The 27,126-nt window shown below is 39.0% G+C and overlaps 1 protein-coding gene across 3 annotated transcripts; it reads right to left on the bottom strand.

The window, feature by feature from the left end:
* Positions 1-3,543: 3,543 nt before the first annotated feature.
* On the bottom strand, positions 3,544-25,916 carry LOC133539898 (neurocalcin-delta B). 3 transcript variants are annotated; one of them, XM_061882204.1, is made up of 4 exons: positions 25,726-25,916; positions 9,201-9,633; positions 8,564-8,669; positions 3,544-5,154 (listed from the first exon to the last, which is right to left on the bottom strand). In XM_061882204.1, exons 2-4 carry the CDS (start codon positions 9,576-9,578, stop codon positions 5,060-5,062), a joined length of 579 nt encoding a protein of 192 aa, XP_061738188.1. In that variant the 5' UTR covers positions 9,579-9,633; positions 25,726-25,916; the 3' UTR covers positions 3,544-5,059. The 3 variants fall into 3 exon arrangements, with proteins under 3 accessions (XP_061738188.1, XP_061738187.1, XP_061738189.1); XM_061882203.1 differs by having other exon boundaries at positions 9,201-9,636; positions 25,726-25,915; XM_061882205.1 differs by lacking the exon at positions 25,726-25,916 and adding an exon at positions 15,400-15,421 and having other exon boundaries at positions 9,201-9,636.
* Positions 25,917-27,126: the final 1,210 nt, after the last annotated feature.

The following is a 27,126-nucleotide window of genomic DNA, read 5'->3' as shown; positions in this document are numbered from 1 at the left end:
GCAACACAGATGTCCAGAATACTGTTTAATTGCGCGATGAAAAGAGAAGACTTTTAGCCGCTAATAGTGCCGGGCTAATATTTCCCGACAGTCCGTGACGTCACGCGACGTTTTCAACAAGAAACTCTGCGGGAAATTTAAAATTGCAATTTAGTAAACTAAACCGGCCGTATCGGCATGTGTTGCAATGTTAATATTTCATCATTGATATATAAACTATCAGACCGCGTGGTCGGTAGTAGTGGGTTTCAGTAGACCTTTAAAGTAGATCTGAAAGGAACTCCTTGTTGTTCACTGCTAACATGGACGTTGCTGTAAACTGGGCAATGCTGCCTCCCGCTGTCTGAAGGAGGAAGTGCACCTCTCTATTGAATTCCAAAGTGAACTTAAAGGCCTACTGAAATGAGATTTTCTTATTTAAACGGGGATAGCAGGTCCATTCTATGTGTCATACTTGATCATTTCGCGATATTGCCATATTTTTGCTGAAAGGATTTAGTAGAGAACATCCACGATAAAGTTCGCAACTTTCGGTGCCAAGAGAAAAGCCCTGCCTCTACCGGAAGTCGCAGACGATACCGTCACATGTTGATGGGTCCTCACATATTCACATTGTTTTTAATGGGAGCCTCCAACAAAAAGAGCTATTCGGACCGAGAAAACGACAATGTCCCTATTAATTTGAGCGAGGATAAAAGATTTGTGTTTGAGGATATTAATAGCGACGGACTTGAAAAAAAAAAAGATTAAAAAAATAAGTTAAAAAAAAAACACGATTACATTGGGACAGATTCCGATGTTTTTAGAGACATTTACTAGGATAATTCTTGGAAATCCCTTATCTTTCTATTGTGTTGCTAGTGTTTTAGTGAGTTTATTATTACCTGATAGTTGGAAGGGTGTCTCCACAGATGTCTTGACGCCAATGTCTCAGGGGTGTCGACGGCAGCTATGGACGGCACGAGCTCAACTTTTCTCCGGTAAGAACTGACTTTTTAACCACAGTTTTCTCACCGAAACCTGCTAATTGACATTTGGTAGGGATCCATGTTGGCTTGACCGCGCTCTGATTCATAGGAAAGTTTCACCTCCAGGAATTTTAAACAAGGAATCACCGTGCGTTTGTGTGGCTAAAGGCTAAAGCTTCCCAACTCCATCTTTCTATTGTGACTTCTCCAATATTAATTGAACAAATTGCAAAAAATTCAGCAACACATATCTCCAAAATACTGTGTAATTATGCTGTTAAAGCAGACGACTTTTAGCTGTGTGTGTGTGCAGCGCTCATATTTCCTTAAAACCTGTGATGTCTTGCGTACACGTCATCATTACACAACGTTTTCAAGACGAAACTCCCGGGAAATTTAAAATTGTAATTTAATAAACAAAAAAAGGCCGTATTGGCATGTGTTGCAATGTTAATATCATAGTCATCATTGTCACCGACGTCCCACTGGGTGTGAGTTTTCCTTGCCCTTATGTGGGCCTACCGAGGATGTCGTAGTGGTTTGTGCAGCCCTTTGAGACACTAGTGATTTAGGGCTATATAAGTAAACATTGATTGATTAATTGATTGAAACTATCAGACTGCGTGGTGGGTAGTAGTGGGTTTCAGTAGGCCTTTAAACACTGGTTTTACATATATAATTAATAAATTGAACAAACAAGACGGAACAGTATGGATATGCAATGAGGTGTCTGCTTCCAGGCGTGGAATCTTCCTTTGCCTTCTCCTTCCTGGAAGCCGACTTCAAATCTGGTGTTGTCTTTCGAACCTTGAACTTGGACCCAGTTTTATCTGGAACAGATCCGGTGGCCATGGATGAAGTGCTGGCTGTCCAGAATCGGGACCCGGGATGGACCGCTCGCCTGTGCATCGGTTGGGTACATCTCTTGCGCTGCTGATTCGTCTCCGCTTGGGATGGTCTCCTTCTGACACCACTATGGACGGGACTCTCGCTACTATATTGGATCCACTATGGACTGGACTTTCACAATATCATGTTAGACCCGCTCAACATCCATTGCTTTCGGTCTCCCTTAGAGGGGGTCGGGTTGGCCACATATGTGGTCCTCTCCAAGGTTTCTCATAGTCATTGTCACCGAGATTTTCCTTGCCCTTATGTGGGCACTGTGCCACGGATGTCGTTGTGGCTTGTGCAGCCCTTTGAGACACTTGTGATTTAGGGCTATATGAATAAACATTGATTGATTAATTGATTGATTTAATGATTTTTTGGAATGCACAAGTATGTGCTCCAATCACTCTGTCACAAAAAATAAGAGTGGTAGAAATTGGAAACTCAAGACAGCCATGACATTATGTTCTCTACAAGTGTATGTAAACTTTTGATCGCGACTGTATATATTCATTTATATCTGAAGGAAGATAGGAACAGTTTTTTTTTTCTTCAGAAAGATGATTATCAAGGTTTAGGACAGGCTGATTGCAAGGAATAAAAACCAGACAAATATAGGACAAAATGAGTACATTTGAATAAATGTAAAAAGAAAATGATCTTGTAATTCACGACGGTCATTGTGGTTGGAATGCTGCGCCGTCCTGTGGTGAATTCGAATTCTGCTATAGCATGTGCTCTTTTCTATTTTGTTACCAATGAATATAAAAAAACTATGGAGACTTTTAAAACTACTTTACTTATGTATTATTACTATTTTCAGCCGAGTGGAATTGTGATAAATAGAAACCAATGATGCATCGTGATGCAACCGTGCTCTTTACAAAAATGTGTCAAAACAACTGTATTGCACCTTACACTCCACACATATAGTTGACTTGTTGAGGACTTAAAAAACAGCTGACTTAAACAAAAATTATCATATATATTTTTACATGCAAACACTAACCTTGTACGATATTTTGTCTGAGACTAGGGACTAAATCTGGCATATTATTCCCCTACAATATATATATATATATATATATATATATATATATATATATGTATGTGTGGGAAAAATCACAAGACTACTTCATCTTTAGAGAACTCTTTCATGAGGGGTTCCCTCAATCATCAGGAGATTTAAAAAAAGAAAATCTCCTGATGATTGAGGGAACCCCTCATGAAAGAGTTCTCTAAAGATGAAGTAGTCTTGTGATTTTTCCCACACATACATATTGTGGTCTACCACGGTATCGAGCACTATTCTGAGATAGGCGCCAGCGCCCCCCGCGACCCCGAAAGGGAATAAGCGGTAGAAATGGATGGATGGATATATATACTCTCTTGACATGTTTAAAAATTAACTAACTTCTCCAGTTGTGCCCTCTACTGGATGAAATGGGACATATACAGTCATTTATATATATATATATATATATATATATATATACACTGCAGTACTATATACATATATATATATACATACACATACAAGTCAATTCAAGTGTAGCATTTTATTTATAAAATCTCTTTAAAGAGTTATCAAAAACAGTTTTTATTACCTTTTGTTGCCTCATAGCTGCCTGCTATGTACTACATGTTGCACCCTTCTTGAACCTGGTAAAAATAAAAGAAGCCATTTTTCCAGTTTGTCTTTATTTGAATAGCAACATGGAGATCCTACAGAGAACACATGATGCGTTAATACAAAAATCTACAAAAAAATGATAGTGACAGCCATTTTTTTTTCAATCTCTTTTGTTTGTTCGACAACTGTACAGTGTAAATGATACAATACTGCTGTGCATGATTTGAATGATTCATCTATATTTGGCACTTGACCACAAGATGCTATGGAAGTAAAAGGGGTTTGAAGTACCTGATTAGGCAAACTAAATACAACATGCCTTTTTTTTTTTTCAAATATGTTTTTCATTCAACTGCAGAAAAACAAAAATCAGGGACGAATAGATGGATGGAAATGAAAAAAATATATCAGTGAATGCCTGCTTGGTTTGAAATTTGTTGTAAAAAAAAAGAAAAATGGAGGAAAAATGTTGCAAAACTTCACCTGAAAGTTGTCAAAGCATGTGGTCCTCTCCTCTTCCACGTGTTTATCATAAATAAAAGTGAATACACTGTACAATATTTTTTTCTTCTTTCAAATAAAAGAAAATAACAATGCAATAATTTACACATTTAAAATTTTAAAGTGAATGTCATCCACCATAAAATAATACATACTTATAACATTTGTTTTGCTCCACAAGTATTCTGTTTATGTATTTACCCCTTTAAAATGTGTAGTTCCAATTTCAATTAAACAAGGAGGATGCTGTCAAAAATATTCCCTTTCTTTTATCCATGCACACTTAAGCCCAAAATGATTAATGATTAATAATTAGGGTTTAATGATTAAATTAGTACCATTTATTATGTGACTAAAAACTGTAGAAAAACTGCAAATATTTTCCTTTAATTTACCCGTATTGTTCCTGGATAAATTTTCAATTATTTTTTTTACATTTGTTTATGATGATTTAGGGAAAACACAATTTTTTTGCAAGACATTCAATTAGTTTTTAAAATGAATGTTTAGGGTAACATAAAAACCCAAGTTCCAGAATAGTCTTGTTAAAATTGTTGATGGCGTTTGTTAGCTATGCTCCATCCAAATGATGTAATATTGCTTTTTTGTCTTGTTTTTCTTTTTTTTTTTAAATAATCAAAATATATACTCTTGTTATTTTCTGGTGTCTTTTCAAACTAAAACCAAATAAAAATGGGCTTAACTGCGAGTGGGTTGACGTAACACTCCTCCAAGATGTGCATTGAACACATTAAAACCTACATTTCCCAGATGCTGAGGTTGGCGGAAGAAGAGCGAGCATGGATCCAGTGCACTTCCGCAGGGTGCAGCAAACATACTTCATAAAAATATGTTTTGGACAGTCTGTTGGATTCAGTTTTTTCAAAAGTCCTGCATTTGTACCGTGTGAGTGCCGCCAGCCGCGCAGCATTTCCTTCGAGTTGTCCTTCAAGTGTTGATCGACAGCTGGGAAAGGCTTTTTTCTGAAATTTCTTGAACGACGAACTAAACTGCAGTGAAAAAACCCCAAATAAGGTGGGAGAAAATATGAAAGAGTCCTGGCTGTCTACTGGCCAACGCTGCCTGGGTCGCACTGCAGCAGCCGCACGATGGAGGGGTCGTTCTTGGCCCCCTCCACAAACTCCTCCAGGGACAATTTACCTGAAAGACAGGAAGAAGAAACAATCAAATTTCTATCGGTTTGTTTTATCCATGACTCATTTTAACTGTTGTTTTGGAAACAGAATTTTAAGTCTGAAATTGATTGAATGAGTAATTGTGTGGACTAAAAATGTTGTGGACTACTAGGCTGCAACCACAAGAGGCGCTGGTGTGTGTCGCAGTTAGTTTGCTTTCTGCAGAAGAACAACGACGTTGGCTTTCCGATTCGTGAGTGAAACGGATGTTTAAAAAAAAGATTATGACATAAAGTTCAAAAATACATTTTTATAAAATGTTTCTTCTATGGAAAACGTATATAAAAATAATATGTAGATAAAATGTCTTCTGGGAGGATAAAATAATACATTATGGTCATAATTTTAAATAAATGCATATGTTAAAACTCCTTTTTCTTTTTTAAATGTAACCTCAAATATATATTTACACACTTAATTTATTTAATGGTTTTTCTATTTTTCAAATTACTATATTTTTTTGTATTTTGGTGGGCATGATTTTTTGTGTTGTTTTTCATTTTGGTTGTTTTGTCTGATTTTGCATGTGTTGAAAAAAATTATTTAAAATTTCCCAAATAATACAGTTTGACCAGCTCATTTATCAAACTATTGAAGCCACTTATTTACCGTGAAACAAATCAATGATGATACAGTGTAAGCTTTGCTTCTTTTTGCTCCTTTTCGAGCACAATATGTTCATGTTTGAAATATCTATTACCATTTTTTGTTTATTATACAAATGAAGATATTGTTTTGGGGATGCTAATTTTCTTCTTTGAATCGTTTAAATCAGGGGTTCTTAACCAGGGCCCCCTCAAATATCAACCCTGAATGCGTCATCTTACTCTTGATTTTAATCATATTCCATAATTATATTTAGCCTACTCACAGTTTAACAAGATACACCTTATCAAATGATTTGAAAGCATGCGTTAATCACCAAAATATTATCAAGGCTTGAATCTGGCTGATTACAGAAAAAAATTAGTAAATACTGAATCAAATATACTGCAAAATAAGTGACTCATAAAAATAAAGAAAAATAAATTCACCTACAATTATGCAGAGCAAAAATAAATACATAAAAAAAAAGATATCAATGATGATAATGTATGTTTCTTGTATAAATTGTCACTACAATTAAAGTGCATGTGAAAATACAGCTTCGCCACTTATTCAGGGGTGTCTCATTTTAGCTCAGGGGCCGCATGGAGGAAAATCTGTACACACGCAGCCTGAACTATTAAAATCATGGCATTAAAACAAAAAAAATAAAGACAACTTCAAATTGTTTTCTTTGTCTTACTTTAGCCAAAACAACAAATACATTCTGAATGTATTACAATAAAAATATAGAAAAAAATACGGGCAGTGGTGAAGTTTAGATCCATGAAGGAAAGAAGAAAGAGAATGATTGTTTATAACTGAATAAATTTACACATGCATAAAAATGTTTTGTTTTCAAAATGGTTACAAATAAGTGGGACCCCAAAAATGTACTGTAGGACCCCATTTTTATGACTTGATGGGGTCCCTGGGACCCCATTTTGAAAATCCCTGGCTCCAACAGTGATGGAGTATCGGTGCGTGCAAAACAGCAGCAGGCGGCTGTGGCCTACGGGCCGGTTCTAATACTAATCAAATATCACGGGGGGCCAAAGATAATTCATTCAAGGCCAGCGGGTTGGATGGCCTTGACTTTGACACATATGACTTAAGTTATATATTTTGTGCTTAAGAAACTTCACTATGATTTTAGCTACTGACTTATTTTGTTTGAGATCTTCATTATTGCCACAAATGGTGGAAAAGTGTATTGCAACTTAGTACCAGCGCGGTTCATACAGACCACAGCTGAAAAAAACAGATATTTTTGGACGGCCCTATAGGAAGCGCTTGTGGGACAACTATGGTAACAAAAATGGTGTGGATGAAAAGTATTTTGGTTTGTTGTGTCCAATATAAATGTTGAGAAAAAAATGTTACACTTGAATTCTTCAGCCATTCGAAATCTAGGAAAACTTTTTTCAACCCACTCAAAATTAAATCAGATTTTCCTACATCTGAACATATACCGTATTTTCCGGACTACAAGGCGCACATAAAATCCTTTTTTTCTTCCTCAAAACTTAAAAAAGCCCCTTACCACACTGTGCGCCTAATGTACGGAATAATTTTGGTTTTGTTTACCGACCTCGAAGCAATTTTATTTGGTAATTGGTGTAATGATAAGTGTGACCAGTAGATGGCAGTCTAAAAAATATGTGTAGACTGCGATATGATGTAAACACCACCAACATTTTATATGTTCCATTGAAAATATAGAACATTAGAGACGGAGCTCAACAATCGATGAAATTGTTTTAGTAAGACTTTGGTAAGCTATGAAGCCGCACCACTTGATGGATTTGTCTGTGCATTAACCATGCGAGTAATATTATGGTGTGTGTACAAGGTAAGACATTATCTGGCGTTTTGTTTCGCAATATCATGCAAAAGCAACTTTTCTTACCTTCTGGTACCTGTTGATCTGTATTTGGGATCTGCATAAATACTGAAAAATTGCGCACCTCCGCCTTTGTAGTTTGTGCTGATTACGTACTTGATAAGTTTCTTCTTTTTCTCGATCTTGTTGTTATGGGACATTCATCCTCTGCTGTTGCCATTTCTAATATAAAGTAGTGTAAACTTCTTACTTATATCTGTCAGTAAACTCGCCATGTAAACTCTAAAACAGGGGTCGGAAACCTTTTTGGCTCAGAGAGCCATGAAAGCCATTTATTTTAAAATGTATTTTCGTGAGAGCCATATAATATTTTTTAACACTGAATACATCTAATTCTTACCATTAATGGGACTTCTTGAACAGGTGGGTATAAAACGGATGGATGGATTAAAATGCATGAGAAGGTTTTATATTTTGAACCTGATTTTTAACACTGTGATTACCAGCGGAAATATTAATTACTTATTGTGTTAAGCAATGTCAGCTAAGATTTAACTGAGAGCCAGATGCAGTCATCAAAAGAGCCGTAACTGACTCGAGAGCCATAGGTTCCCTACCCCAGCTCTAAAACATACTGGTGTAGTGAGTTTACATTACTCACTCAAGCAACTTTAGTTATTAGAGAGTTCCGGTCAGACGGTTTTTCCGAATGAGGAGATGCTGCTTCGTTATTGATTTAAGTAAAGTCTGAATGTCATTAAAACAGTTAGCTCCATCCGGAAAATACGGTAATATGGAAACAAACACAAAACATAACTTGAATACACCTGACACACACTTTAAAATGTTTCCTATAAACAGTTGTACAAATTCCCTTATTAGAAAGACGGTTACGCGTGTTCACATGAGGTAATTTTTGACGTAAGAGAGAAAGAAATGGTCTTACCATCTCGATTTGTGTCCATCTGCCTGAAAATCTTATCTGTGCGCTTCTCAGGCGTCGACTCGTCCTCGGGCATCTTCATCACCGAGGAGACCATCTTGTAAATGGCCTGCAGACGACACAAGTTGTTACACTGTGCAAACTCAGTGACCAGCAGAGGGCACGATCAAGAAAACCCTAAACAGGCTGCTGCAGTGATCCTGAACCAGTAAACATTACCTGTGAAGTGAGGTCCTCCAGGCTGGCAAAGTTAGCAGGTCGGCGTTAGTGGCTCATAGTGTGCAGCAGTGAGTGTTGTGTTGTTCTACTGTGCTGCAGTTGTGGAATGTGAAGTGGTTTAGCAGGAAACACTGTTACTTTTGAAATACAATCAATAAAATGTATGCAATACAAATTTGTATTTTGACTAAATTAGTATACAAAAGCAAGAAATTATTGTGAGAGGATTCTTGAGAAGGACAAAGGGTGGGCGACGCTGAAAGTGCACAGCAGCGGTATGCGGTGCTGAGTCAAGTTGTGGATAAGAGTAGCACCGCTTGCTTCTGGAAATAAAACACCGCAGGAACTGATGCCGTCTAAAATTACACAGCGGTGAAGCGGCGGGCAGCTGAGCAAAACAAACGTCGCCTAGCAGACTCACCGTCACGATCTCCAGCATCTCGGCCTTGCTGATGTAGCCGTTGCCGTCCAGGTCGTACATGCTGAACGCCCACTTCAGCTTCTGGTCCAGGCGGCCGCGCGAGGTCACGCTCAGGGCGATGATGAACTCCCGGAAGTCTATGGTGCCGTCCCCGTTGGCGTCGAACGTGCGGAAGACGTGCTCTGCAAACTTGGACGCGTCGCCGTACGGGAAGAAGTTGGCGTAGATCTTCTTGAACTCCTCCATGGAGAGGGCGCCGCTGGGGCAGTCCCGCAGGAAGCCCTTGTACCACTCGGTGATCTCGTGCTCGGTGAAATCGGTGTTGTCCATCAGGTCCTGCATGACGTCGGGACGCAGCTTACTGTTCTGTTTTCCCATGGCTGGCGACGACAGTGATGATGGGGCTTGGACAAGAGGGTGGCGGCGATTTCGACTGCTGAAAGAATGACAAAAAACACTGTTGAAAACCAACTAGGCAAGAAGAGACCTCTAACTTAAAGTGAGATGCCCTCAAGTAACTTTTAATGAACTTCTAAAAATAAAATGTCACCCTAGATTAGAGCACCAATCGTAGTAAAAAATCCATCACTTCTCACTATTGAGAAAAGAGGCCCACAAACACCGGCTTTACATGGCGGTGTGAACAAAAAAATCGTGTTCCTCCTCATCTACAAATTAAACTCAGGCCTGGACCTATAAAATGTACACTTTAGTCTTGGCCCTGTTTTCACTCAATCCCTGTTACCTCAACACTTAACCCGCACCCCAGGTCCGAAGGAAGTTGCATCATCATTCAGATCCTCTGCCGGCCGTCAACGACCAAAAGTCAATTAATGTATTTTTGCTGTATATTCGATTATATTGTACCTATGCGGACGTTGTATCGATCCGTTGTGGTGAAGAAAGAGCTGAGCCGGAAGGCAAAACTCTCAATTTACCGGTCGATCTATGTTCCCATCCTCACCTATGGTCATGACCGAAAGGACAAGATCACGAGTACAAGCGGTCGAAATGATTTTCCTCCGCCGTGTGGCGGGGCTCTCCCTTAGAGATAGGGTGAGAAGCTCTGCCATCCGGGAGGAGCTCAAAGTAAAGCCACTGCTCCTCCACATTGAAAGGAGCCAGATGAGTTGGTTCAGGCATTTGGTCAGGATGCCACCCGAACGCCTCCCTAGGGAGGTGTTTAGGGCACGTCCAACCGGTAGGAGACCACGGGGAAGACCCAGGACACGTTGGGAGGACTATGTCTCCCGGCTGGCCTGGGAACGCCTCGGGATCCCCCGGGAAGGGCTGGACGAAGTGGCTGGGGAGAGGGAAGTCTAGGCTTCCCTGCTTAGGCTGCTGACCCCGCGACCCGACCTCGAATAAGCGGAAGAAGATGGATGGATGGATGGATGGATGGATTTTACCTATGACTAGCATGTGGTGTTAAAATCCATCCATCCATCCATTTTCTACCGCTTGTCCCTTTCGGGGTCGCGGGGGATGCTGGAGCCTATCTCAGCTGCATTCAGGCGGAAGGCGGGGTTACACCCTGAACAAGTCGCCACCTCTTCGTAGGGCCAACACAGATAGACGGACAACATTTACACTCACATTCACACACTAGGGACCATTTAGTGTTGCCAATCAACCTATCCCCAGGTGCATGTTTTTTTGTCGGTGGGAGGAAGCCGGAATACCCGGAGGGACCCCACGCAGTCATGGGGAGAACATGCAAACTCCACACAAAAAGATCCCAAGCCCGGGATTGAACTCAGGACTACTCAGAACCTTATTGTTTTGAGGCACATGCACTAAACCCTGTTCCACCATTAAAATGTCAACACAAAATCAACACAGTCTTGATACCTACTGTATTAATTTAAAGTTTTGTTTGTTTTTCTAAATATTGTTTTGCAAAATAACTGAAAGGTTCTCAGTGTCAACAGGCTATGAGCTATCTAATGTTCAGTGGGACGTCGAAAAAAAACTATACAGCATTTTTGTAGTTTTGCTAGCTCAATGTGCGTCCAGAAAAAACAATAGACGAATGATTTGTGGTTTGAAACATTCAGTAAATATCCACAGCGTTGTTGACACTTGCCTCCCTTCCGTTGCATGGAAAGAAGATCAAGTGAAAAAGTAAAGTGGATTTTTTTAAATTCTTAATCATTGTAGCAACCTTGCTGTTTAGGTTAAGGATTTTGTGATTTCAAATTGTGAGTGCCCCACAAGGCTGTTGACAGTGTGTGTGTGAAGTAAAAAGAATTACATTTATATAGCGCTTTTTCTCTAGAGACTCAAAGCGTGTCACATAGTGGAACTCATAACTCTACGTCTTTAAGCTACATTTAAACCAGTGTGGGTGGCAGTGTGAGCAGGTGGGTAAAGTGTGTTGTCCAAGGACACAATGGCAGAGACTTGGATAGCGGAGGCGGGAATCGAACCTGGAACCCTCAAGTTGCTAGCATAGCCACTCTACTAACTAAGCAACGCTGTGTGTTGTTGTTGTTTTGACTTTGTTATGAAATACGAAGTTGATCCATCACCCCCTTATGTTTGGTTGATATGCAATTATGTACAGTGCTTTATATTGTGTTCAAACTTTTATGAAAATATGGACTTTTGTTGAGGCGGGAACCCATTTTTCTTGTTTGCATTGTTTCTAAGGGAGACATTTACTTCAATATACAAACCTCATACTACGTACATACTCAGTCCTGTTATTTTCAGTCCTTTTGACTTATGAGTCACCTTCGATTTGGGATCCTTGTCAAAAATGGAATAAAGTTGCCTGAGATGAGCCAATACGCATTTTGAGCAGCACATACTGTTTATAATCAGTTTAGAAGTTATTTTGAGAGCTTCATGAGCATTAAAGCTACACACACGCACGCACGCACACACGCACGCACGCACACACAAAATATGACTTTTTGAAAGCATTTTAAGACTTCCAATACATAACTGTGAGACCTCTGTCACTTGGTGACATATATGACAATACAGGACCTTTAATGAAAAGCAAGTCTTTGATGACCAGCAATAAAGATAGAGTTTTCTAGGAGAATAAACAACAAGAGTCATTTAACGTTGGCTTATATGTAAAAAAAATAAATATAAATAAAATAGTTACCACTAAAAGTGCGTTTGTCTGCGGCAGGTACTCAAACCCACATCCTCTGCAGCAATTTCTATTTTAGGTTATAGTTGCACTGGATCACGTCTCAAGCAATTCACAGCACAGCAACAGCTAGCAGCTTGTGGTTTGCTTGTCAACCTTCAATTAAATAGCAAAATTAAGGACTTTTCAGTTTAACATTTCCTTTCATTTTCCGCCCCTGTTGGTTCTCTAATCCGCTAAACTCAACGCACAACAATGGTTGTGTCTCTTGCAGCCTTTAATGCGTTCCCGCCTGGGGCTCACGTTTTAGGCGGCAGCTTGACAAGAAGATTAACACCTGTTTGCATACTCATCATCGAGTCAACAGCTAAGGCGACGCGGGTGTACAAACCTAATAGTTTATTTCAGTATGGCAACTTGCACAATTGTACATGTTAATTAGCATAAATAGCAAGAATCCAGTCGAAGGGGAATGTAAGGAAGAAGGATCCCTAGGCAAGCAATGTTAGCATGTCAACATCAACAAAATCCATCAATTTTTAATCAATCAATCAATCAATGTTTATTTATATAGCCCCAAATCACAAATGTCTCAAAGGACTGCACAAATCATTACGACTACAACATCATCGGAAGAACCCACAAAAGGGCAAGGAAAACTCACACACAGTGGGCAGGGAGAATTCACATCCAGTGGGACGCCAGTGACAATGCTGATTATGAGAAACCTTGGAGAGGACCTCAGATGTGGGCAACCCCCCCCCCTCTAGGGGACCGAAAGCAATGGATGTCGAGCGGTTCTAACATGATACTGTGGAAGTTCAATCCATAGTGGCTCCAACACAGCCGCGAGAGTTCAGTTCAAAGCGGATCCAAGACAGCAGCGAGAGTCCCGTCCACAGGAGACCATCTCAAGCGGAGGCGGATCAGCAGCGTAGAGATGTCCCCATTAATTAATTACATATATCTCTTCATCACGAGTGCCTCAAAGTTCTTCAAACACTCATAACGACATGCCCCCGATCTAAACCCACATCCGGGCAAGAAAAAACTCCAAACACCAGAGATGTGGAAAAAGAAGAAAACTTGAGATGGGATTGCTTATGTAGGCACCCCCCTTTTTAAATTGTTAAATTATTTAATTGTTGCAGAGGAACTGCACTTTTTTAAAACATTGCCTATTGTTTACAATCTGTATGAAAGAAAAGGTGAGGGATGTATTTTTTTATGTTTTCTAACTTGTGAATAAACGTAAATAAAAGTCCGCTTTCAATAGAGCGAACGGGGGGTCCTCCATTCCGCCCATAAAACCCAATATATAACCACCCAAAAACCGCCAACAATCCTCGATTTTGCGACTTGAATATCACCCAAGGACTAGTGATATTGTTATTATGTGGGCTAACACAGACAGACTATTTATAGCGGCGCCGTGATCACTAGCTTATGCTGCTATCATCGGCTGGTGAGCTGCTTTCTCACGTCAGAGTTCGAGGAAGTTTATTGTAGGTCATAATTAATGCCTCTCACCTTGATAGTAGAAGAATGAGGACGTAATCCAGCAAGTTGGTACTATTTGACAGCCAATTTAGACTCGTAAATGGCGAGAACGACACAAAAAGACACTTGGTTCCACCCCACTTTTCTTCGTAAGAAATATGAGTCATTCTTCATCGAAACAGGAATATAACAACATCACATCAGTCAGCATCCCACAACAGTAGACAATGTACAGTAAGTGATATTTTATTATGTTTCCTTTCTCCTGAAGTCTGCAGTGACTGGTCATCAGTGATGTTGATGAAGAAAAACGTGAACATTGTGATGTGTTTTTGAAATTAAAATGAGCTAAATACTTAATACTTATATTAAAATTACATGTTATTATAACTGTGCCTGCTACTCCATTATATACTTACAGCATGTATACATATTTTTAATGGTGATGGTTTGGATGTTATTAAGGGCTTTATAGGCCCAACGGAACGACTCCCATAGGCTCCATTGTTTGCGGACTTTTGATGCATTTATTTACTATTTAGAATACATTTAAAAAAATCTCCTGTCTTACATAAGCAGGGTGTCCCGCATCGCTTTGTTGTTAAGGCGGCCGCCTTAACAACGAACATCCACCGCCTGAACTAAAGTCTTTGAAAAAAATAAATTAATAAATTAAATTAAATTTTTCTCCTGTAATTTCAGCATGATGAGTTGAGCATATGTCAGCATGTGGCCCCACTTTTAACTCTTTTTTAAACGCTTATTGCAAACGCTTATTTACAGTAAGTCATTAATTTGACTTCAGTCAATATTTTACAAAATTAATTTGACATTAATTTGACTTAGTCATTACTTTACGGAAAAAATATTGAGATATATATCGTATATTGCCACTAGGCATGCGGAGCGGAAAACACAACCAAAAATTGTAGGCTTCTTCAAGCGACGAAGCCGGCCTACTTCACCACAGTCTATTGCCCCCCCCCCCCCCCCAGGCTGAGGTGAGATGGAAATGTGATGGTGGCGACAGGCCAAGTTACACTGTTCTTTACACCCACCCAGTCCCTTCCCCGTCTGTCCGCCTATCCCGGCCGGCGTCCCCTTACCCCTGGAGAGACAGCAACTTAACTAACACATTTTCTGGGGGAAACACTGCATAAGGATTGTGGATGATAGGCACATTTCCCCCCAAAAAAGTGCAATTCCCCTTTAAATGAACAGATAAAGTGGGAGTCTAGTCCATCAGGAAACCAACAGATAGTCTTCTTCCAAGCTCACACAGAGACGTCTGTAGCTGTGTAAGGAAGAGTAGTCCAAAGAGTGGTCCACCTCGGGTCTATTGTATGTATTTGTACATGAGTATGTGTGCACAACTTACTAATCAAACAACTTTGGGATAAACTAGAAGAAGAGATTAAGGCAGAGCTTGCCAGGAACACAAAGCTACCAAAGAGCATTTGACAACGTGAAGCTTTAGGGGCATTCTAAAAAAGAAAAGAAGAGGATGTTCAAAGCGCCACTGAACATCCCTCAAAGCAGACGCCATAAGTAACTCGGTTATTTCTGCCCACAATTAACCGCTAAGACTCTTACCTGCGATGGACCCTTGTTATGCAACGGCGGCTTTTGCCGAGACGGAACACACGGTGGTAGGATCACATGGTCCAGTCGGGCGGCCGCATGTGTGGATCGGCCTCTTAAAGTTTAAAGCCAAGCGCCAAAGGTGGCTTGCTTTACACGTTTTAACATGCCTGCGAGGCAAAGGACAGCTGAGAGGACGTCAGTGGGCTTAACGCCAGGACAGGCTTTCACTTTGACTCTATCACACCACCCGGGCATAAAATCAGCCTGATAATATCACCAGTCGATAACGACGCTGAAGCCCTAAAATATTATTATACATCCAAGTTGCCATTATTACACAAACATTTGTAACTTGCTTCCCACAAAAAAATATATAAGTATAATTAGGGTGCATTACGATAAAACTACCAATATAGATGTTTTGTCAAAATGGCATAATGGGCAGTTTCTTTAAGTAATATATACATGATGTGGGTGTTGGAACAAGTGACAGCTTACATAAAGGATGGGTTTATGCAAATCAACAATTTTACCACCTGCAGTCAATCAGTGAAAAACTCAGAACACCCCATTGTCTTCTAATCTGTTAATTGCAAAACAGTGAAAATGTGTGAAGACATAAACCCCTAATGTGTTGCTTGAGCTAGCATTTACCCCGCAAATACACCACGTGATAAATTAGATCGACATGACATTTTGCACGCAGTACAACACAACACTCACTGTAACTTTAGGGCGCTTCGCGATACCACTACAGAATTTGGTCCACAGGCACACGACAAACACCTGTGCAAAATTTGAACAAGATTGGTTAAAAAAACATGGCCTCAATTAAGCATCCATCCATCCATTTTCTACCGCTTATTCCCTTTCGGGGTCGCGGGGGGCTCTGGCGCCTATCTCAGCTACAATCGGGCAAAACCTTCAATCAATCAATCAATGTTTACTTATATAGCCCTAAATCACTCTTATTTACTTAGCAAATAATTGCCCTTAAGTCACTCATCATTTTGTCTAATGATGATCAAACTCTGAGGATATCCATATTACATGCAATGATTATTTCGATTTGAAAAAAGCTTTGCTTAATGAGTGCAGCTTGGAAAAAATGGTAAAAACGGGCTTGACGGGAGTGCTTGGAACTTTAAACCTGCTCACAGAGTGCAAATAGTGTGCGGGTGCGTTGATTTTATGCATCCACATATGAAAAAAAATGCAATTTCAATGTTTATGAAGTATATATATAATAGACAAAGAGAATAAAGGTTATGGCCAATAAATAAAATGTTTATTTCAAATAAGTTTCTCTAAGATACGCATTGAGGCTATGAAGTGTGTTCATCCGATTTTTCATTAATCGAACAAACTAATAAATATATTACTCAAATACGAAAGTAATATATGTATATATGTAGGGGGTGCAACAAAATGTCATAAAAACTCAAGACTATAAGGATATTATTCAGTAGTGCTTATGGGTACTGTTAGGCTATGTTTACAATAATAATGACATTTTAATAACATTATCACAAAAACAAAGACCTGCAAAAACATTGCGGTTGTCCTGTTTACAGTTTAAAATGCAAACGCTCATTGCATTGGTTTTTCGCACCACAAGACAGTAAAAGACTTTAGCGTCTTTACCTGGAACAACTTATGCAACCATCAGACGTGTCCTTTTATATCCTGCTAGTACATCTTAAGTAAAGAGCACCGTAGTTAATCCGAGAACTGCTAGTGCTAAGACAGGTGAAGGAGGCTGACGATGCAGATAATGCAAGAAAGCTAGACAGATAAACATTATCAATCAAGGGACCTTTTTTAGGACTAACATCCCATTCCAGGTCTGAATGGCAATCCTAATGTCCCACTGGGTGTGAGTTTTCCTTGCCCTTATGTGGGCCTACCGAGGATGTCGTGGTGGTTTGTGCAGCCCTTTGAGACACTAGTGATTTAGGGCTATATAAGTAAACATTGATTGATTGATTGATTGATAATGTCTCGTCAATCAATCAATCAATCAATGTTTATTTATGTAGCCCTAAATCACAAGTGTCTCAAAGGGCTGCACAAACCCCAACGACATCCTCGGTAGGGCCCACAAAACAATACTTGCCAACCTTGAGTCCTCCGATTTCGGGAGATGGGGGGGTGGGGGGCGTGGTGCGTGTTTAAGAGGGGAGGAGTATATTTACATGTACAATTCACCAACTCAAGTATTTCATATATATATATATATATATATATATATATATATATATATATATATATATATATATATATATATATATATATATATATATATATATGTATATATATATATATATATATATATATATATATATATATTAAAAACTTGACTTTCAGTGAATTCTAGCTATATATATTTATTTTATTATATATATATATAAATAAAAGAAATAGTTGAATTTCAGAAGGCACCTATCAAATACACAGAAATAAAAACACAGTTGTTCTACTAACTGTACTGTACTTGCTGGTTACTCAAAAAAACAACAACACTTACCTTTCACTATTTGAGTAACCTTTGTTCTGCAATTTATTTCTTCATTTTGCTCGATGTAATATATTGGGTTGGAGTCAATAACCAGGCGAGGTGATGAAGTTATGTCTCTTTACTCTGGGCTTCAGAACAGACTCCCTCACCTGCCGTCAGGTGCCCAACACCACGGAAATCGTTGGCCAATCAAAAAGCAACTCCATAACGCTATAGCCAACATTCACCAGGAGATGGCAACAGACAACATAGAATCACTCTATTACAGACGGCGTCGCCATGGCTGTAAATTCCTCGTTCTTCTGCTCCGTCTCCTTGTGTGTTCAGCTTTTTATTAAAATCCGTAGATGTTGTAACGTGATTGGGCAGGCAAGCTGTTTATGTAGTGGGAAAGCGGACGTGAAAACCGGTTGTCCCCACTCAGGTCTGCAAGGAGCTGGAGGGGGCGTGGCCTCCAGCACTGGCTGAATTTCGGGAGATTTTCGGGAGAAACTTTCTTCCGGGAGGTTTTTGGGAGAGGCGCTGAATTTCGTGAGTCTTCCGGAAAATCCAGCAGGGTTGGCAAGTATGCACATAAGGTCAACGAAAAACTCACCCCAGTGGGACATCGGTGGCAGTGACTATGAGAAACCTTGGAGAGGACCCAAAACCAACCCCCCACCAGGGGGAGAGGTTTGGTTTTGTCCCTCCAGCAGGTGATACATAGTGCACTTCAAAAAGTCCAGCAGCCATCAGCGCAATTCAAAGCCGAATAGCTCGGGTCATGCTCAAGTTTCGTTTTCCGTGGCTGTCCAGTGAAGCGTGAAAGCATGCTTATTCGAGGGCAACCCGATCTGCCGTGTAAGGTCAGGAGCCGGTCCAACCTGCAGGAGGACAGCCCCAGGAAGACACTGAAGTACGAGGCGGACATTGGAGGTGCTTAGTTCCAGTAATAATAATAATACAAATAATATATTTTTTCTGGTTTAAAACTTATCTTTGATGGGCTTCTACACCTACTCTTTGGTTTGGCGCTTCTTCTCACACAAACAAATCCAAGCCAACCTAATGTGCTTCACATGAGATTACTCAAGAAGAGGAAGAAACATATTGTAAGAAACACGGAGTAATAGGGTGCACCTCAAACAAAACTGGCCTTTGTTATTAATTTTAATAATTATGTAGACCAATGGTCTGCAACCTTCTTGAGCAAAGGGAGCAGCTTGTTACTGTTTAATCTCTTATGGACTGGTGAAGAAAAGCAAAATATCAGATTACAATATAATGAATGACATGTAATTGGATGGAAACGGCAACATTGTAAAGGATAATATGGAATGTGATGGATACTTCCTTTTAACATGAATGAAAATTGGATAGAACAAAACCTTCTTCATGCTCACAACATCAATTTGCCACATTATTAGCATGTCTGGAAGCAACAAAGTCACATTTTAAAATAGCAGCATTACGTTTCGGTTTCATTATTTATACATAGTGCAAATGTTAAGTGTGCAATATTATGCATTATTTATGACTAATTTTTAGGTTTTAATTACATCTTACTTTTGTTACTGCATGTCAGGGATGAGTGCACTCTTTGATAAAAAAAAGAAGAAAATTGGAAAAAAAAAAAAAAGAGAATCCTTTCTTTCAGCATGAAGTCCTGCCAAGCAAACCCCGAAAGAAAAATGTTGAGATCAAGATGACATTTTCTGCAATTGGGTGCATTTCTACACCATATTTTACCTACCGACTTATTTTGGTACCACACAACATTTTTTTGAAGATAACTAACTAACATAACTATAATTTAAAATGTGATGTAAAATTATATAACATGCATGCAAGGAACTCAGAAAATGTTTACCATTTAGCAACTTTATCATGTCGCCATGTCCTCTCGGGGTAATAGACTTCCGGGCGTTGTGACAAATTTGTAAACAAAAGGTCATGTCAAAAATATACTTTCTCGCTGGCAACTAATAAATACTCTAAAACTACAAGTGGTTTAGAACTAACAATGTTGGCATTGTAATCATCCAAATATGATTATCAATTATTATTATTGCTTCTGAGACCGTCTCCCTGTCCTGCAAAGCAGTGCGGCGTTTAGGTAAGATGAACAGCGAGTGCCTGCGGCGTATTTTGTAATTTTTGCTAATTTTGTTTGGATCGTATTTTCATTGATATTTAATTTTGAAAAACGGGAAAGTGACATTTTGACAAAAAAATAATGTTTAAAAAGGCGTATTTCTGTCTTTTCACTGACATTTCACATGCCTGGTATGGACAATCAATATGCACCGTAACCACATAATTTTCCCGTTGTGGCAAGAATAAAGTCTATCCTATCACCAAATTGACGTTTCTTCATCCTGTGCATGAATGTACTGTTGAGTGAAAAGAAGTGCCATGTTTTAAACTTGATGGGTTAGTTTTGTTCTATCCATTTCTATCAAGAAAGTCCACAGTCAACTTTCCTCCTGGAACCTGCCATTATGAACGGCAGAAAAACCTTTGAATGTTTGCTTTAAAGCATAAAAAGGTTTCATTCTCAGCAAGAAATTGGTTGGCTATTTACATTTTCTGCAGAATTGTGTAACTCTAATAACCATGTGCTAAACAAAAGATCTGGTCACATGCTACCTGTACTTATGTCAGGCTTATGAATTTAGAATCTAATCTAATCCGTTCAATTAGCAGTTGGATGGCCTTTTACTCCCACATTCAAGCCATACCAGAGATCCTTTGGAACCGTGCCTAACCCTTGATCCGGACCTGAGTGCAATAACTGTCTTCAGACCTGACTGAACGAGAAATAAGCGCGTGAAAGCATGGCAAGTTCAATAATATCTCTATTGAGCTGTAGCAGTTCTTGTAAGAACACTGGAACTCTTCTTGTATATGCTTGAATACTTACAGTAAAAGTTGGAGATGACACCCTGAGATAAAGCCACTCCTCCATTGAATTGCATACACACTGTACCACTTCCTGTCACATTTCCTTATGTCTTCCATCACTCGTGCATCCACTGATTCGCCATCATTCCTAAACGTAAAACCTAGAAATATATGCAGCCTCATCATAATCCCCCACACAAGGACAGAGTTGCATTGTCTGGCTTTTTTCGTCACGACAGAGACGCCTTTATGACGGCGGGGGAGTCGGCGGTTCGAGACAACATCTGCAAGCGGGCAGCTGACAAACACTCACAGCAAACTGCCACTGATTGCACAAAGAGGACAGTGTTTGCATTAGGCCTCGTTCAAGTCTAGAGGACTCATGACCCATAATATAGTTCTCTGCGTTACTCCAGGTGGCGGCTACTCGCCCTCTTTCTGCAGAGGACACACATAGCAGAGCAGACAAGAGAAGAGAAGGCTGCCAAAACAGACGGAAACCAAACTGACAGAAATAGAACGGATGCTCAGATTTAGCGCATGTTTTGATCCAGTCTTTTAGAAGGAAGTCTTCCGACACCAAAAGGGTTATCACCTTCCAACTCCACCAGCAATTAAACTGGCATTGGCTTTTCTTTATTTGTTTTTCATATTGTAACTTCAAGCATTTATTAGGCCCACTCCCACAAATCTTAATCCAATGCTAATAAAGATGTGGTACAAATATGCACACATGTAAACAAACGAGATTATTATTGTGGTTGTGGAGTTTGCAGTTGTGTGTGTAATAGTTAAGTGGCCATGATGTTGTGTCAATCAAAATAAGGCAACGGAGTGTGTGGGTATTTTTAATGTGTTGTTACCAAAAGATCAACTCAAAGATCACATTGGATTAATTTATTCATATGTGAAAACTGGACCCACTTTTAACAGCTTGATGGTAGCTTTGCCATTCTGACGCCAGCAAGTTAAAGACTCTTGTAAACCAATCTAAGTTTAAGACTAGATCTGACCAATCTAAGTCTAGGAGCATGAACTGATAAAGCCTACTCGGATGAGAGGCGAAACAAATACAAACCAAACAGTCCAGTAGCGTTCCATTGAATGCCCTGAGATTACAATGAACAGGACGAATGAGAAAATTCATAGATATCTTGTAAATTCTAAATTTTGAAATGAATTTAAAGGGAAACTGCACTTATATATATATATATATATATATATATATATATATATATATATATATATATATATATATTTTTTTTTTTTTTTTTTTTTTTTTCAAATCAAATGAATACACTAGCTATTAAATCATTGTTCCAAAAGTTTCCTCACAACAGAGCCTAAGGGAGTCACTCTATTCTGCTAGTAAAGTGGAAAAAAACAACATCCAAACTCTTCCATCAACATTTTGTATACAGTTTGTAAATATATATATATATGTAATGTAGTAACAGGCACATTTATAATAATATGTAATGTTTACATGTGTTGCTCACTTTAAGCATACGACAGCGCATTCATTTTATCACAATGTTCGCTTTTTTCCTTGAACAATACGACTAATCATGGCACACTTCATGAGAGCCACCAAACATTATGAAACATCACTTACTGTACAATTTCTGCTCTCACTGGGATGCCGACGGATAGGATATTTATACATTTCTGTTTGGATGAACAATGACTTATAATTATCGCGAAGTTCTAAATTGGCTGTCAAAGTGTACCAACTTTTCTGTTTATGGCCACAACCTTCTACTATCAATGTGAGAGGCGCGATTTATAATCTGGAATTAACTTTCACAAGTTCAGAGGCGAGAAAGCAGCTCACAAGCTGATGATGTCAGCACAGCAACGTAAGATAGTTACCCTTCTTGATCAATGATTCACTAAAAATAGGTCTTTGACGTGAGCGCTTATGATAACAATATTGCTAATACTTGGTTAATATTAAAAGGCATGAAACTTATATGGTGTATTGTTGGTGCTTTGACATAAAGATTACATGACCTTTGTAAGCAGACTTTTGTTTCTGCGTTAGAATACATAAAAAAAAGACATTGTGAATGAAGGACTGTGAATTTTAGGCAAACGTCCGAAAAAAAGGGTTGTTCTCTAAAAAGCGACAGTTTAGTTTAGCAGCTCTCTGTGTGCAATTTTTACTTTACACCCACACTCTGAATGCTTCTGTATATACGTACATAGTGTAATATTTAAACAACACATTCAGAACATTCATTCTCAGGACTGGACTGTGCACCTTACCTCCTTTTGCACTATTTTTCTTTTTCTTTCCTTCCTATGTTTTGCATATTGAAGTTGCTTTTGATCTCATTGTACCTGTGTATAGTGACATTATAGGCACTCTATTCTATTTTATACTCTAAAGTAGTAGAAGCAAAATTGGACATACTTCTTATCTGAAATATTGGACCCACTTTTAACAGCTTGATTACACGATTGTACATCTAAACATTGACCACCTACAGGTTAACATTCCTTAATCATGTTCTGCCCCAGCTAAAATTTTAATTTACTTAGAGATGTGTAAGTTTTCAAATGCATTTTTTTCCTACATTTTCGACTGTTGTTGTGGTTTCCTTTCTCTCCTGCAGTATAGTTGAATAGTTGTTACACTGGAAGCCAACAATTACTTATTTGTATGTTATTACAATTATGGGACCCACTTTTAACAGTTTGATGATGCGATTGAAAGGTTAAAGGGCTTCTGAGCATGTAGTTTACTTGATTAAGCTGCATTTAATTAATTTAAAGATTAGTGGAGTTTTTAACTCATCCTTGTCTGTTGTTGTGTTTACTACTAATTCCAAGTAGGTCTTCTGCAAACATGCTCATGCAAAACAAACACAAGTGTGTTTTTTTAGCATTCGACTCCCATATAATCCACAAAGTGGACACTAGTATGTAGATGCGTGTAAATTGTAATTTAGTGGGAGTCGCAATGGTCTAAATTGGCTGTCAAAGGGCACCAACTATTCTGTTTGTGGCCACAACCTTCTACTATCAATGTGAGAGGTGCGATTTATAATCTGGAATTAACTTTCACAAGTTCAGAGGCGAGAAAGCAGCTCACCAGTTGATGATGTCAGCACAGCAATGTAAGATAGTTACCCTTATTGATCAATGATTCACTAAAAATAGGTCTTTGACGTGAGCGCTTATAATAACAATATTGCTAATACTTGGTTAATATTAAAAGGCATGAAACTTATATGGAGTATTGTTGGTGCTTTGATGCAAAGATGTCATGACTTTTGTAAGCAGACTTTTATTTATGCGTTAGAATACATAAAAAAAGGACGTTGTGAATGAAGGACTGTGAATTTTAGGCAAATGTCTGAAAAAAAAGTGTTCTCCTCTAAAAAGCGACAGTTTAGTTTAGAAGCTCTGTGTGCAATTTTTACTTTACACCCACACTCCGAATGCTTCTGTATATAGTATAATATTTAAACAACACATTCAGAACATTCATTCTCAGGACTGGACTGTGCACCTTACCTCCTTTTGCACTATTTTTCTTTTTCTTTCCTTCCTATGTTTTGCATACTGAAGTTGCTTTTGATCTCATTGTACCTGTGTATAGTGACAATAAAAGACACTCTATTCTATTCTATTTTATATCCTAAAGTAATAGGAGTAAAGTTGGACATACTTCTTATCTGAAATATTGGGCCCACTTTTAGCAGCTTGATTACACGATTGTACATCTAAACATGGACCACCTACAGGTTAACATTCCTTAAACATGTTCTGCCCCAGCTAAAATTCTAATTTACTTAGAGATGTGTAAGTTTTCAAATGCATTTTTTTCTTACATTTTCGACTGTTGCTGTGTTTTCCTTTCTCTTCTGCAGTATAGTTGAGTAGTTGTTACACTGGAAGCCAGAAATTACTTATTTGTGTTGTAAGCACAATACCAATGGCACGCAATTTGCAAAATGTGCAACTGCATTTTGCAAATTTTATATCAATCAATCAATCAATGTTTACTTATATAGCCCTAAATCACTATCAAATCAAATCAAATCAAATGTTTATTGGATTCATCACTATACAGCGTACATCCACGGCAGAACTACTGACTAAACTACTACCACAACTTGGTTTACTATTTATAAAATATAATAATGTAGGGTTAACTGGAACTTGAAACAGGCCACCCGGCCTGAATCCACACTCGGTAGTAGTTTAGTCGAGGATGTACACTGTATAGTGATGAATCCAATAAACATTTGATTTGATTCGACATTAAATTTGCAAAATGCGATTGTGCATTTTGCAAATTGCGCGCCATTGGTATTGTGCTTACAACATCTGTATGTTATTACAATTATGGGACCCACTTTTAACAGGTTGGTGATGCGATTGAAAGGTTAAAGGGCTTCTGAGCATGTATTTTACTTGATTAAAGTGCAATTAATTAATTTAAAGATTAGTGGAGTTTTTAAATGCCTTTTGCTCATCCTTGACTGTTGTTGTGTGTAACTCCTAATTCCAAGTAGGTCTTCTGCACACATGCTCATGCAAAACAAACACAAGTGTGTTTTTTTAGCATTCGACTCCCATATAATCCCCACGGTGGACACTAGTATGTAGATGCGTGTAAAATGTAATTTAGTGGGAGGAAAATGCAACAAGGCTCCCCTCTGTGCAGCAGCATTGGAGCCACAAGTAGGAGCAGCCTCATCCGATTAGAAGAAAAAAAAAAGTAGGTAAAGCTTTAACCGCTCTAAGCATCTTCTAGAAAGCGCTTTAGTGTGTGTGACTAAAATTAACTTTAGGCAAACTTTAGCTCCACAAACAAAAAAGTACCCGTCAGCCCACCTGAGCCACGAAAAGTAGAAAACAAAACTAAACCGGAAGCTAACACCGCGGCGGCGGAGAAAAGGGAAAGGAGAGCAAAAACTTACCTCGCTTTAAAGTCGCTGTGTAGAGCGTCGAGAAAGTCTTGTTAGTGGCCCATTACCTGGCGAAGAGTTCCCGATACGACAACAGGTCTGCCAAAGACACAAGGGAGCTGCGGTCGCTCGGCTGCTCTCGGTTCAAACTCCAGATCGTCGGTGTTCGCCTTCTGTCGGAGGAGAGCAGAGCAAGCCTCTCGTTGTGACGTCACCGCACGTGATCTAGAAGGCGACCAATGAGAGGCCGCGTTGGACCTGGTAATACAAAACTAACCCGTCGGTCAGTTCAATGTACACTCCAGTGGCCACAACATTAGGTACAATGGCCCCATTGAACTATAACTTAAGTTTAGATAGATAGATAGATAGATAGATAGATAGATAGATAGATAGATAGATAGATGGATGGATGGATGGATGGATGGATGGATGGATGGATGGATGGATAGATAGATAGATAGATGGATAGAGTGGGGCAAAAAAGTATTTAGTCAGCCACCGATTGTGCAAGTTCTCCCACTTTAAATGATGACAGAGGTCTGTAATTTTCATCATAGGTACACTTCAACTGTGACAGACAGAATGTGAAAAAAAATCCAGGAATTCATATTGGAGGAATTTTAAATAATTTATTTGTAAATTATGGTGGAAAATAAGTATTTGGTCACCCATTCAAAGCTCTCGCTGATGGAAGGAGGTTTTGGCTCAAATTCTCACGATGCAAGGCCCCATTCATTCTTTCCTTAACACGGATTAATCGTCCTGTCCCTTTAGCAGAAAAACAGCCCCAAAGCATGATGTTTCCACCCCCATGCTTCACAGTAGGTATGGTGTTCTTGGCATGCAACTCAGTATTCTTCTTCCTCCAAACACAACGAGTTGGTTTTATACCAAAATGGATACATGGATGATACAGCAGAAGATTGGGAGAATGTCATGTGGTCAGATGAAACCAAAATAGAACTTTCCGATTGTAGAACCGGCCCGTCTGATCAGTTTCGCCAGTCTGGAGCTGTACTTCTTAGATGTACTGCCCTCCCCACAGACAACTTTATAAATGATTGGGGCCCGAGCATGGACTTTTTTAACTTCTTATTACAGTAGTCCCTTGTTTATTGCTGTTAATTGGTTCGGGGCCTGACCTGCAAAGAAATAATTCCCTCAATCCATCCATTTTCTACCGCTTGTCCAATTCAGGGTCGCCATCTCATTGCAAGGCCATCACATATAGACAGACAACATTCACAATCACTTTCACACAATTTAGTGTTGCCAATCAAATCAATTGTAAATTAAATGTTTTCATAGCTACAGCATAAACAACTGCTAACAACCTTCTAAATACCTTTTTGGACATTAGAAAAACCCTCCAGACATGAAATAACGCCCCCTTATGTCACTACTACACTT

This window comes from Nerophis ophidion, linkage group LG21 (genome assembly GCF_033978795.1).
Source record: "Nerophis ophidion isolate RoL-2023_Sa linkage group LG21, RoL_Noph_v1.0, whole genome shotgun sequence".
NCBI lineage: Eukaryota > Metazoa > Chordata > Actinopteri > Syngnathiformes > Syngnathidae > Nerophis > Nerophis ophidion.
This window is presented reverse-complemented; position numbering and strand designations above follow the sequence as displayed.

Excerpts from the sequence above, each read along its gene's own strand:
- LOC133539898 (XM_061882204.1), bottom strand. The coding sequence starts at position 9,578 with ATGGGAAAACAGAACAGTAAGCTGCGTCCCGACGTCATGCAGGACCTG. Across the intron at positions 8,670-9,200 it reads AGATGCTGGAGATCGTGACG|GCCATTTACAAGATGGTCTC; the intron begins GTGAGTCTGCTA and ends TGTCGTCTGCAG. Across the intron at positions 5,155-8,563 it reads GATGGACACAAATCGAGATG|GTAAATTGTCCCTGGAGGAG; the intron begins GTAAGACCATTT and ends CCTGTCTTTCAG.